Source organism: Coregonus clupeaformis, unplaced genomic scaffold (genome assembly GCF_020615455.1).
Source record: "Coregonus clupeaformis isolate EN_2021a unplaced genomic scaffold, ASM2061545v1 scaf4165, whole genome shotgun sequence".
Classification (NCBI taxonomy): domain Eukaryota; kingdom Metazoa; phylum Chordata; class Actinopteri; order Salmoniformes; family Salmonidae; genus Coregonus; species Coregonus clupeaformis.
Window position 1 is genome coordinate 1 of NW_025537619.1, and position 15,025 is coordinate 15,025.

Genomic DNA, 15,025 nt, shown 5'->3' on the forward strand with positions numbered 1-15,025 from the left:
CAGATATAGGTCTGCTCTACCTTGATGGGTCGTAGCAGGTTGGGTCTCTTCCAGCGATAGTACAGCAGGCCGGCGATGGTCACTCCGTAGGACAGGAAGTTAATGAAGGAGACGTAGTTGATCAGGTTGTGAGTCTCTCCGATACACAGGATCAATATGGTGGCGCCACACTGTGGAGGAGGAGGGAAGCAGAGGTCAATTAGTGCACAATAAACTGTCATTTACTGTACATGGATGTAACGTACTATAACATTATACACTAAAGCCATATAGCACAGCCCTGGGGTTTGGGGCTGGAGGAACTGCAGGTCAGATAACATTATACACTAAAGCCATATAGCACAGCCCTGGGGTTTGGGGCTGGAGGAACACCATAACATTATACACTAAAGCCATATAGCACAGCCCTGGGGTTTGGGGCTGGAGGAACTGTGGGTCAGAATGAGGAGCGCCAGGGAACAGTAACCGACACAGACTAATACAGGGCTGGAATAGGGGTGCACCAGGGAACAGTAACCGACACAGACTAATACAGGGCTGGAATAGGGGTGCACCAGGGAACAGTAACTGACACAGACTAATGCAGGGCTGGAATAGGGGAGCACCAGGGAACAGTAACTGACACAGACTAATGCAGGGCTGGAATAGGGGTGCACCAGGGAACAGTAACCGACACAGACTAATGCAGGGCTGGAATAGGGGTGCACCAGGGAACAGTAACCGACACAGACTAATGCAGGCCAGAATGAGGAGCGCCAGGGAACAGTAACTGACACAGACTAATGCAGGGCTGGAATAGGGGTGCACCAGGGAACAGTAACTGACACAGACTAATGCAGGGCTGGAATAGGGGTGCACCAGGGAACAGTAACTGACACAGACTAATGCAGGCCAGAATGAGGAGCGCCAGGGAACAGTAACTGACACAGACTAATGCAGGCCAGAATGAGGAGCACCAGGGAACAGTAACTTACACAGACTAATGCAGGGCTGGAATAGGGGTGCACCAGGGAACAGTAACTGACACAGACTAATGCAGGGCTGGAATAGGGGAGCACCAGGGAACAGTAACCGACACAGACTAATGCAGGCCAGAATGAGGAGCACCAGGGAACAGTAACCGACACAGACTAATGCAGGGCTGGAATAGGGGTGCACCAGGGAACAGTAACCGACACAGACTAATGCAGGCCAGAATGAGGAGCACCAGGGAACAGTAACCGACACAGACTAATGCAGGCCAGAATGAGGAGCACCAGGGAACAGTAACCGACACAGACTAATGCAGGGCTGGAATAGGGAGAATTCAGGGAACAGTAACTGACACAGACTAATGCAGGCCAGAATGAGGAGCACCCGGGAACAGTAACGACACAGACTAATACAGGCCAGAATGAGGGAGCACCAGGGAACAGTAACTGGACACAGACTAATGCAGGCCGAATGAGAGCGCCAGGGGACAGTAACCCACAGACTAATGCAGGCCAGAATGAGGAGCACCAGGGAACAGTAACTGACACAGACTAATGCAGGCCAGAATGAGGAGCACCAGGGAACAGTAACTGACACAGACTAATGCAGGGCTGGAATAGGGGTGCACCAGGGAACAGTAACTGACACAGACTAATGCAGGCCAGAATGAGGAGCACCAGGGAACAGTAACTGACACATACTAATGCAGGGCTGGAATAGGGGAGCACCAGGGAACAGTAACTGACACAGACTAATGCAGGCCAGAATGAGGAGCACCAGGGAACAGTAACTGACACAGACTAATACAGGCCAGAATGAGGAGCACCAGGGAACAGTAACTGACACAGACTAATGCAGGCCAGAATGAGGAGCACCAGGGAACAGTAACCGACACAGACTAATGCAGGGCTGGAATAGGGGTGCACCAGGGAACAGTAACCGACACAGACTAATGCAGGGCTGGAATAGGGGTGCACCAGGGAACAGTAACTGACACAGACTAATGCAGGGCTGGAATAGGGGTGCACCAGGGAACAGTAACCGACACAGACTAATGCAGGGCTGGAATAGGGGTGCACCAGGGAACAGTAACTTACACAGACGAGCAGGGCTGGAATAGGGGTGCAGTTTTTCAGGTGGATCATGGCCAACAGGTGGGGCAGGTGACCCTCTCTGGCTCCAGAGAAACACAACCTGTGGAGAAAAGGAGAATAGTTCAGGTGTTTAGGTGTGTGAGCAGTTGGATGGAGCATGATGCTAGCAACACCAGGGTTGTGGGTTGGATTCCTGCATGGCTACACCACAGATACTGTATGAATTAATTGTCCTGAATATTGCTTTGGGGTTACAGTGTCTCTGTGATGCTTAAACCTCCCCAGCAGCGCTCCATGTATTTCATCTATCTCCAGAACTAGAGCACTTGATTGAACTTGATTTCAACTAATCATCAAGCCCTTGATCAGGTGGGAATCAGGTCTGCTGGTACTGGACTGTAACATGAAAGGTCTGGGAAGTCTGGGGGAAGTCTGGGGGGTCTGGGGGGGTCTGGGGGGTCTGGGGGGTTGGGGGGGGTCGGGGGGGTCTGGGGGAGTCTGGGGGGTCTGGGGGGTCTGGGGGGGTCTGGGGGGTCTGGGGGGGTCTGGGGGGGTCTGGGGGAGTCTGGGGGTCTGGGGGTCTGGGGGGTCTGGGGGGGGTCTGGGGGGTCTGGGGGGTCTGGGGGGTCTGGGGGGTCTGGGGGGTCTGGGGGGGTCTGGGGGGTCTGGGGGGGTCTGGGGGGTCTGGGGGGGGTCTGGGGGGTCTGGGGGGGGTCTGGGGGGTCTGGGGTTGGGGGGTCTGGGGGGTCTGGGGGGTCTGGGGGGTCTGGGGGTCTGGGGGGTCTGGGGGAGTCTGGGGGGGGTCTGGGGGGGTCTGGGGGGGTCCCTGAGGACAGGTTTGAGACTCTTAGTACCTGGAAGAAGTGAAGAGATAGCCGTTGATTCCTCCGAATGTAGACAGAGCTACAGAGATAGACATCACCCAGGAGAACACACCCAGCAACTTCTCACCAAATGTCTGGGTGACAGAGGGGCAGGTGTAGAAAACCATTCAACAATCATTAAACAACCTTTAAAAAAAACACCAAAAAAAACAACCACAGATGGCTAACTGTTAAAGAAACAAAATCACATAACCACATTTATTTGTTTATTAGGATCCCCATAAGCTTTTGGAGAATCAGCAGCTACTCTTCCTGTGGTCCACAAAATACACAAAACATAACAAGTAAGCGTTCAACACCATAGTGCCCACAAAGCTCATCACTAAGCTAAGGACTCTAGGACTAAACACCTCCCTCTGCAACTGGATCCTGGACTTCCTGACGGGCCGCCCCCAGGTGGTAAGGGTAGGCATTACCCATAATCCAAGATGGCATAGCAGTGCGGTCGTGTTTTATGTAGTGTCCTTATGTAAATAGCCAGTTTTTTAGTTTTTTTCGTCTTTTTCGTATATATTTCTCAATCTCACTTTCCATCCTTTAACTACATATACTTTCCTGCAACCCGCCAATGTGGAACCTCTGGCTGAAACTAGCCAGCTAGCCAGCTAACTAGCTACTTGCTATTAGCCACCGTTAGCGGTCTTCACCATTGTCCGTGGCCGTGGCCTGCACTACATTTACATTTACATTTTAGTCATTTAGCAGACGCTCTTATCCAGAGCGACTTACAGGAGCAATTAGGGTTAAGTGCCTTGCTCAAGGGCACATTTACGTCATTTAGCAGACGCTCTAGTCCAGAGCGACTCACAAATTGATGCATTCACCCTATAGCCAGTGGGATAACCACTTTACAATTTTTTTTTTTTTTTTTTTTTTTGCACTACATACCAGCCAGCCAGCTCTAGCCTGGACTATTATTCGGCCAGTCTGCACTGTCTGCACAGCGTGTTATCGACCCTGAACATATCGGTTTTTCTGCCGGAATCACTGAACCTTTAACACCGTATTAATCTCTACTAGCTAGCTGCAACCAAATGGACGTTTTGTGGTTGGCTAATCAGCCCTGAGTTAGCCTTGAGCCATGTCCATCTCCCGGCTATCTACCTCTCTGTCAACCGGACGGGACCTCCTAGTGTTGACACGGAGCCCCGCCGATCCAACACGACTGGTCTGCCGACGAAATCGTCTGATGTGGTTACAACAGGCTTCCCGTTACAACGTCGACCACGAAGATCCATCTGCTAGCCCCGGCCCGCTAGCACACGCTAGCCGTGGCCTCTTGCTCGCCAGTGCTGTAGCAGCCCCCGAACTACCTCCGAACTATCCTATTGCTGTTCACCGGACCTTATGATAACTCAGCTATACAGCTGATGCCTGCTGGACTGTTCCTTTTTACGGTACCGCATCCTGTTTATGTTTAGCCTCAGCCCGACATTACCAGCTGTTGTCTTAGCTCTCTCGAATTACACCTATGATTGCTTTATGCCTCTCTCCCATGTCAATATGCCTTGCTTATTGCTGTTTCGGTTATTTCTTATTGTACTATTTCACTGTAGATCCCCCAGCCCAGCTAAACCTGCCTTAGATAGCTCCTTTGTCCCACCCCCCCATACACGCGGAGACCGACTCAATTGGTGCCTCCAGTGATGCTATCTCTTTCATCGTTACCAAACACTTAGGTTTACCTCCACTGTACTCATATCCTTCCATATCCTTTTCTGTACATAATGCCCTGAATCTATTCTACAACGCCCGGGAAACCTGCCCCTTTTTTTCTCTGTACCCAGCGCACTAGAAGACCAGTACTTAAAGCCTTTAGCCATATCCTTATTCTACTCCTCCTCTGTTCCTCTGGTGATGTAGAGGTTAACCCAGGCCCTGTAGCCCCCCGTATCACTCCTACTCCCCAGGCGTTATCATTTGTTGACTTCTGTAATCGTAAAAGCCTTGGTTTCTTGCACGTTAACATCCAATGCCTCCTCCCTAAGTTAGAGTTATTCACTGCACACTCCGCCAACCCTTATGTTCTAGCAGTGTCTGAATCCTGGCTCAGGAAGGCCACCACAAATTCAGAAATGTCCATCCCCAACTACAACATTTTCTGTCTCGATAGAACTACCAAAGGGGGTGGGGTTGCAATCTACTGTAGAGATAGCCTGTAGAGATCTATCGTACTATCCAGGTCTGTGCCCAAACAGTTTGAGCTTCTACTTCTAAAAATCCACATTTCCAGAAATAAGTCTCTCGCTGTTGCCGCTTGCTACAGACCCCCTCAGGCCTGAGCTGTGCCCTGGACACCATATGTGAACTGATTGCCCCCCATCTATCCTCAGAGTTCGTACTGCTTGGTGACCTAAACTGGGATATGCTTAACACCCCGGCCATCCTACAATCCAAACTAGATGCCCTCAATCTCACACAAATTATCAACGAACCTACCAGGTACAACCCTAAATCTGTAAACATGGGCACCCTCATAGATATCATCCTGACAAATTTACCCTCTAAATACACCTCCGCTGTCTTCAACCAGGATCTCAGCGATCACTGCCTTATTGCCTGCATCCGTAATGGGTCCGCGATCAAACGACCACCCCTCATCCCTGTCAAACGCTCCCTAAAACACTTTAGCGAGCAGGCCTTTCTAATTGACCTGGCCCGGGTATCCTTGATGGATATTGACCTCATTCCGTCAGTAGAGGATGCCTGGTTGTTCTTTAAAAGTGCTTTCCTCTCAATCTTAAATAAGCATGCCCCATTAAAAAAATTCAGAACTAAGAACAGATACAGTGGGGGAAAAAAGTATTTAGTCAGCCACCAATTGTGCAAGTTCTCCCACTTATAATAATAATAATATGCCATTTAGCAGACGCTTTTATCCAAAGCGACTTACAGTCATGCGTGCATACATTTTTGTGTATGGGTGGTGCCGGGGATCGAACCCACTATCTTGGCGTTACAAGCGCCGTGCTCTACCAGCTGAGCTACAGAGGACCACACTTAAAAAGATGAGAGAGGCCTGTACTTTTCATCATAGGTACACGTCAACTATGACAGACAAAATGAGATATTTAATGAATTTATTTGCAAATTATGGTGGAAAATAAGTATTTGGTCAATAACAAAAGTTTCTCAATACTTTGTTATCTACCCTTTGTTGGCAATGACACAGGTCAAACGTTTTCTGTAAGTCTCACACACTGTTGCTGGTATTTTGGCCCATTCCTCCATGCAGATCTCCTCTAGAGCAGTGATGTTTTGGGGCTGTCGCTGGGCAACACGGACTTTCAACTCCCTCCAAAGATTTTCTATGGGGGTTGAGATCTGGAGACTGGCTAGGCCACTCCAGGACCTTGAAATGCTTCTTACTGAAGCCACTCCTTCGTTGCCCAGGCGGTGTGTTTGGGATCATTGTCATGCTGAAAGACCCAGCCACGTTTCATCTTCAATGCCCTTGCTGATGGAAGGAGGTTTTCACTCAAAATCTTACGATACATGGCCCCATTCATTCTTTCCTTTACGGATCAGTCGTCCTGATCCCTTTGCAGAAAAAAACAGCCCCAAAGCATGATGTTTCCACGCCCATGCTTCACAGTAGGTATGGTGTTCTTTGGATGCAACTCAGCATTCTTTGTCTTCCAAACATGACGAGTTGAGTTTTTACCAAAAAGTTATATTTTGGTTTCATCTGACCATATGACATTCTCCCAATCCTCTTCTGGATCATCCAAATGCACTCTAGCAAACTTCAGACGGGCCTGGACAGGTATTGGCTTAAGCAGGGGGACACGTCTGGCACTGCAGGATTTGAGTCCCTGGCGGCGTAGTGTGTTACTGATGGTAGAGCTTTGTTACTTTGGTCCCAGCTCTCTGCAGGTCATTCACTAGGTCCCCCGTGTGGTTCTGGGATTTTTGCTCACCGTTCTTGTGATCATTTTGACCCCACGGGTGAGATCTTGCGTGGAGCCCCAGATCGAGGGAGATTATCAGTGGTCTTGTATGTCTTCCATTTCCTAATAATTGCTCCCACAGTTGATTTCTTCAAACCAAGCTGCTTACCTATTGCAGATTCAGTCTTCCCAGCCTGGTGCAGGTCTACAATTTTGTTTCTGGTGTCCTTTGACAGCTCTTTGGTCTTGGCCATAGTGGAGTTTTGGAGTGTGACTGTTTGAGGTTGTGGACAGGTGTCTTTTATACTGATAACAAGTTCAAACAGGTGCCATTAATACAGGTAACGAGTGGAGGACAGAGGAGCCTCTTAAAGAAGAAGTTACAGGTCTGTGAGAGCCAGAAATCTTGCTTGTTCGTAGGTGACCAAATACTTATTTTCCACCATAATTTGCAAATAAATTCATTAAAAATCCTACAATGTGATTTTCTGGATTTTTTTCCCTCAATTTGTCTGTCATAGTTGACGTGTACCTATGATGAAAATTACAGGCCTCTCTCATCTTTTTAAGTGGGAGAACTTGCACAATTGGTGGCTGACTAAATACTTTTTTTCCCCACTGTATATGTACATATCTACCTCAAATCACCTCGTACCCCTGCACATCGACTCGGTACTGGTACCTCCTGTATAAAGCCATGTTATCATTGACTCAGTACTGGTACCCCCTGTATATAACCATGTTATCATTGACTCAGTACTGGTACCCAGTGTATATAACCATGTTATCATTGACTCAGTACTGGTACCCCCTGTATATAACCATGTTATCATTGACTCAGTACTGGTACCCCCTGTATAAAGCCAAGTTATCATTGACTCAGTACTGGTACCCCCTGTATAAAGCCATGTTATCATTGACTCAGTACTGGTACCTCCTGTATAAAGCCATGTTATCATTGACTCAGTACTGGTACCCAGTGTATATAGCCATGTTATCATTGACTCAGTACTGGTACCCAGTGTATATAGCCATGTTATCATTGACTCAGTACTGGTACCCCCTGTATATAACCATGTTATATCATTGACTCAGTACTGGTACCTCCTGTATAAAGCCATGTTATCATTGACTCAGTACTGGTACCCAGTGTATATAACCATGTTATCATTGACTCAGTACTGGTACCCAGTGTATATAACCATGTTATCATTGACTCAGTACTGGTACCCAGTGTATATAGCCATGTTATCATTGACTCAGTACTGGTACCCAGTGTATATAACCATGTTATCATTGACTCAGTACTGGTACCCCCCTGTATAAAGCCATGTTATCATTGACTCAGTACTGGTACCCAGTGTATAAAGCCATGTTATCATTGACTCAGTACTGGTGCCCCCTGTATAAAGCCATGTTATCATTGACTCAGTACTGGTACCTCCTGTATAAAGCCATGTTATATCATTGACTCAGTACTGGTACCCCCTGTATATAACCATGTTATCATTGACTCAGTACTGGTACCCAGTGTATATAACCATGTTATCATTGACTCAGTACTGGTACCCAGTGTATATAGCCATGTTATCATTGACTCAGTACTGGTACCCAGTGTATATAACCATGTTCATCATTGACTCAGTACTGGTACCCCTGTATATAAACATGTTATCATTGACTCAGTACTGGTACCCAGTGTATATAACCATGTTATCATTGACTCAGTACTGGTACCCTGTGTATATAGTCAAGTTATTACCTCATACCCCTGCACATTGACTCAGTACTGGTACCCAGTGTATATAGCCATGTTATCATTGACTCAGTCCTGGTACCCAGTGTATATAACCATGTTATCATTGACTCAGTACTGGTACCCAGTGTATATAGCCATGTTATTACCTGGTACCCCTGCACATTGACTCAGTACTGGTACCCCGTGTATATAACCAAGTTACTTTTCTGTCTTTCTCTCTGCATTGTTGGGAAGGGCCTGTAATTAAGCATTTCACTGTTAGTCTACACCTGTTGTTTACGAAGCATGTGACGAATAACATTGTATTTTATTTTATTTATAGATTTATTAATTCTCACCACAGCCACGGCATTAGTTAGGGTTAGGGTTATAGATGCATGCATTCTCACCACAGCCACGGCATTAGTTAGGGTTAGGGTTATAGATGCATGCATTCTCACCACAGCCACGGCGTTGGATGCCAGCAGCTCTTCGGGGGTCATGGAGGAGAAGTATGCGATGTTGGTCAGAGTATAGACTAACGTCACCAGGGGAATGGATATGTAGATAGCCCGGGCAGGTTCCTATAGAGATAGATGTTATTACTGTAGATAGGCCGGGGCAGGTTCTATAGAGATAAATATTATTACTGTAGATAGCCCGGGGCAGGTTCCTATAGAGATAGATATTATTACTGTAGATAGCCCGGGGGCAGGTTCCTATAGAGATAGATATTATTACTGTAGATAGCCCGGGGCAGGTTCCTATAGAGATAGATATTATTACTGTAGATAGCCGGGGCAGGTTCCTATAGAGATAGATATTATTACTGTAGATAGCCCGGGCGAGGTTCCTATAGAGATAGATGTTATTACTGTAGATAGCCCGGGGCAGGTTCCTATAGAGATAGATATTATTACTGTAGATAGCCCGGGGCAGGTTCCTATAGAGATAGATTTATTACTGTAGATAGCCGGGGCAGGTTCCTGTAGAGATAGATATTATTACTGTAGATAGCCCGGGGGCAGGTTCCTATAGAGATAGATATTATTACTGTAGATAGCCCGGGGCAGGTTCCTAAGAGATAGATATTATTACTGTAGATAGCCCGGGCAGGTTCCTATAGAGATAGATGTTATTACTGTAGATAGCCCGGGCGGGTTTCCTATAGAGATAGATATTATTACTGTAGATAGCCGGGCGGGTTTCTATAGAGATAGATATTATTACTGTAGATAGCCCAGGGCAGGTTCCTATAGAGATAGATATTATTACTGTAGATAGCCCCGGGGCAGGTTCCTATAGAGATAGATATTATTACTGTAGATAGCCGGGGGCAGGTTCCTTAGAGATAGATGTTATTACTGTAGATAGCCCGATTCAGGTTCCTATAGAGATAGATATTATTACTGTAGATAGCCCGGGGCAGGTTCCTATAGAGATAGATATTATTACTGTAGATAGCCCGGGGCAGGTTCCTATAGAGATAGATATTATTACTGTAGATAGCCCGGGGCAGATTCCTATAGAGATAGATATTATTACTGTAGATAGCCCGGGCAGGTTCCTATAGAGATAGATATTATTACTGTAGATAGCCCGGGGCAGGTTCCTATAGAGATAGATATTATTACTGTAGATAGCCCGGGGCAGGTTCCTATAGAGATAGATATTATTACTGTAGATAGCCCGGGGCAGGTTCCTATAGAGATAGATATTATTACTGTAGATAGCCCGGGGCAAGTTCCTGTAGAGATAGATGTTATTACTGTAGATAGCCCGGGGAAGGTTCCTATAGAGATAGATATTATTACTGTAGATAGCCCGGGCAGGTTCCTATAGAGATATATATTATTACTGTAGATAGCCCGGGGCAGGTTCCTATAGAGATATATATTATTACTGTAGATAGCCCGGGCAGGTTCCTATAGAGATAGATATTATTACTGTAGATAGCCCGGGGCAGGTTCCTATAGAGATAGATATTATTACTGTAGATAGCCCGGGGCAGGTTCCTATAGAGATAGATATTATTACTGTAGATAGCCCGGGCAGGTTCCTTAGAGATAGATATTATTACTGTAGATAGCCCGGGGCAGGTTCCTATAGAGATAGATATTATTACTGTAGATAGCCCGGGGCAGGTTTCCTATAGAGATAGATATTATTACTGTAGATAGCCCGGGGCAGGTTCCTAGAGATAGATATTATTACTGTAGATAGCCCGGGGCAGGTTCCTATAGAGATATATATTATTACTGTAGATAGCCCGGGGCAGGTTCCTATAGAGATAGATATTATTACTGTAAATAGCCCGGGGCAGGTTCCTATAGAGATAGATATTATTACTGTAAATAGCCGGGGCAGGTTCCTATAGAGATAGGTGTTATTACTGTAGATAGCCGGGGCAGGTTCCTATAGAGATAGATGTTATTACTGTAGATAGCCCGGGGCAGGTTCCTATAGAGATAGATATTATTACTGTAGATAGCCGGGGCAGGTTCCTATAGAGATAGATATTATTACTGTAGATAGCCCGGGGCAGGTTCCCTATAGAGATAGATATTATTACTGTAGATAGCCCGGGGCAGGTTCCTTAGAGATAGATATTATTACTGTAGATAGCCGGGGGCAGGTTCCTATAGAGATAGATATTATTACTGTAGATAGCCCGGGGCAGGTTCCTATAGAGATAGATATTATTACTGTAGATAGCCCGGGGCAGGTTCCTATAGAGATAGATATTATTACTGTAGATAGCCCGGGCAGGTTCCTGTAGAGATATATTATTACTGTAGATAGCCCGGGGCAGGTTCTATAGAGATAGATGTTATTACTGTAGATAGCCCGGGGAAGGTTCCTATGAGATATATATTATTACTGTAGATAGCCCAGGGCAGGTTCCTATAGAGATAGATATTATTACCGTAGATAGCCCGGGGCAGGTTCCTATAGAGATAGATATTATTACTGTAGATAGCCGGGGCAGGTTCCTATAGAGATAGATATTATTACTGTAGATAGCCCGGGGCAGGTTCCTAGAGATAGATATTATTACTGTAGATAGCCCGGGGCAGGTTCCTATAGAGATAGATATTATTACTGTAGATAGCCGGGGCAGGTTCCTATAGAGATAGATATTATTACTGTAGATAGCCGGGCAGGTTCCTATAGAGATAGATATTATTACTGTAGATAGCCCGGGGCAGGTTCCTGTAGAGATAGATATTATTACTGTAGATAGCAGAGCCTGGAAGTTCCTGTAGAGATAGATGTTGTTACTGTAGATAGCCGGGGAAGGTTCCTATAGAGATAGATATTATTACTGTAGATAGCCCGGGGCAGGTTCCTATAGAGATAGATATTATTACTGTAGATAGCCCAGGGGCAGGTTCCTATAGAGATAGATATTATTACTGTAGATAGCCAGGGGCAGGTTCCTACAGAGATAGATATTATTACTGTAGATAGCCCGGGGCAGGTTCCTATAGAGATATATGTTATTACTGTAGATAGCCCGGGGCAGGTTCCTATAGAGATAGATATTACTGTAGATAGCCCGGGGCAGGTTTCTATAGAGATAGATATTATTACTGTAGATGGCCCGGGCAGGTTCCTATAGAGATAGATATTATTACTGTAGATAGCCCGGGGCAGGTTCCTATAGAGATAGATATTATTACTGTAGATAGCCGGGGCAGGTTCCTATAGAGATAGATATTATTACTGTAGATAGCCCGGGGCAGGTTCTATAGAGATATATATTATTACTGTAGATAGCCGGGGCAGGTTCCTATAGAGATAGATATTATACTGTAGATAGCCCGGGGCAGGTTCCTATAGAGATAGATATTATTACTGTAAATAGCCCGGGGCAGGTTCCTATAGAGATAGATATTATTACTGTAGATAGCCGGGGCAGGTTCCTATAGAGATAGGTGTTATTACTGTAGATAGCCCGGGGCAGGTTCCTATAGAGATAGATGTTATTACTGTAGATAGCCCGGGGCAGGTTCCTATAGAGATAGATATTATTACTGTAGATAGCCGGGGCAGGGTTCCTATAGAGATAGATATTATTACTGTAGATAGCCCGGGGCAGGTTCCTATAGAGATAGATATTATTACTGTAGATAGCCCGGGGCAGGTTCCTATAGAGATAGATATTATTACTGTAGATAGCCCGGGGCAGGTTCCTATAGAGATAGATATTATTACTGTAGATAGCCCGGGGCAGGTTCCTATAGAGATAGATATTATTACTGTAGATAGCCCGGGGCAGGTTCCTATAGAGATAAATATTATTACTGTAGATAGCCCGGGGCAGGTTCCTGTAGAGATATATATTATTACTGTAGATAGCCCGGGGCAGGTTCCTATAGAGATAGATGTTATTACTGTAGATAGCCCGGGGAAGGTTCCTATAGAGATATATATTATTACTGTAGATAGCCCAGGGCAGGTTCCTATAGAGATAGATATTATTACTGTAGATAGCCGGGGCAGGTTCCTATAGAGATAGATATTATTACTGTAGATAGCCCGGGGCAGGTTCCTATAGAGATAGATATTATTACTGTAGATAGCCGGGGCAGGTTCCTATAGAGATAGATATTATTACTGTAGATAGCCCGGGGCAGGTTCCTATAGAGATAGATATTATTACTGTAGATAGCCCGGGGCAGGTTCCTAGAGATAGATATTATTACTGTAGATAGCCCGGGGCAGGTTCCTGTAGAGATAGATATTATTACTGTAGATAGCCCGGGGCAGGTTCCTATAGAGATAGATATTATTACTGTAGATAGCCCGGGGGCAGGTTCCTGTAGAGATAGATATTATTACTGTAGATAGCCGGGGCAGGTTCCTATAGAGATAGATATTATTACTGTAGATAGCCCGGGCAGGTTCCTATAGAGATAGATATTATTACTGTAGATAGCCCGGGGCAGGTTCCTATAGAGATAGATATTATTACTGTAGATGAGCCCGGGGCAGGTTCCTATAGAGATAGATATTATTACTGTAGATAGCCGGGGCAGGTTCCTATAGAGATAGATATTATTACTGTAGATAGCCCAGGGCAGGTTCCTGAGATAAGATACATATTTTATACAGTAATATACCAGGTTCCTGTGAAACAGTACATTATATTACAGTAATATCGTACTATAACAGTATATCACAGTAATATGTAGACGGCTGGGGCAGGTTCCTAAAGAGACCACAGGTAACATATCACAGTAGCATGTCACATATTAAAATGCTTATGGAAATAGCAATGACTTGTAACAGTAAACTCATCAGACAGCAGTGACACAGTAAACTCATTAGATAGCAGTGACACAGTAAACTCATCAGACAGCAGTGACACAGTAAACTCATCAGACAGCAGTGACACAGTAAAGTTACTGAACGTAATTTGAGCATTGGAGGCAATAAGGAAACTGATGCAACATGACCACACGTAAAGTCAATATATTACTGTATGACACCAGGTGCTCTTTCACTCTCCACCACCAGGTGGTGCTATTGGCCATCTGTGTATCTACAGTTCGTGTGCACTTGCTTTGAAATCCATGACAGGGAGTGAGCAAGTGCACACCTTGGTAGAAGGGTAAAAAATGGGTCTATCCTGATTAAATTGGGACGTAGCCTACATCTAGAGGTCCAGAGGACTATCCTGATTAAATTGGGACGTAGCCTACATCTAGAGGTCCAGAGGACTATCTTGATTAAATTGGGACGTAGCCTACATCTAGAGGTCCAGAGGACTATCCTGATTAAATTGGGACGTAGCCTACATCTAGAGGTCCAGAGGACTATCCTGATTAAATTGGGACGTAGCCTACATCTAGAGGTCCAGAGGACTATCCTGATTAAATTGGGACGTAGCCTAAATCTAGAGGTCCAGAGGACTATCCTGATTAAATTGGGACGTAGCCTACATCTAGAGGTCCAGAGGACTACCCTGATTAAATTGGGACATAGCCTATATCTAGAGGTCCAGAGGACTATCCTTACTTGCGTGGCTCGACCACCTCCTCAGTGACGTAGTTCAGGAAGTTCCAGCCGCTGAAGGCAAAGGAGGCCTGGAGGAAAGCCAGAGCTATCTGCCCCACTGACGGGTCCCGTGTGAACTCAAACGCCCGGCTGGGTCTCAGAGCATCATAGTGACCTGGTGTGAGGGAGGGAGGGAGGGAGGGAGGGAGAGTTGTGAATTTACTGATGAAATAACACGCACAGGATACTCCACACACACACACACACACACACACACACACACACACACACACACTCACACACACTCGTACATACCATTGTCACCAGCCCTCAGTCATCAGGACAGTTTAATCTGGTCATTCTCAGTGTTTTTTCCCCCCTTCTTCTTCTCATTCCAACAGGACGGAAGAGTTATGACAGCAACTACAGTAGTGATTCAACATG

At 45.7% G+C, this 15,025-nt stretch overlaps 1 protein-coding gene across 1 annotated transcript; it reads right to left on the reverse strand.

The window, feature by feature from the left end:
- Positions 1 to 20: 20 nt before the first annotated feature.
- On the reverse strand, positions 21 to 14,756 carry LOC123490560 (asc-type amino acid transporter 1-like; the record flags this gene model as incomplete). Its single annotated transcript, XM_045220524.1, has 6 exons — positions 21 to 170; positions 2,070 to 2,166; positions 2,921 to 3,024; positions 9,040 to 9,162; positions 13,468 to 13,534; positions 14,603 to 14,756. Coding segments are annotated over 6 exons (695 nt in total), but the record flags the coding sequence as incomplete, so codon positions are not given.
- Positions 14,757 to 15,025: the final 269 nt, after the last annotated feature.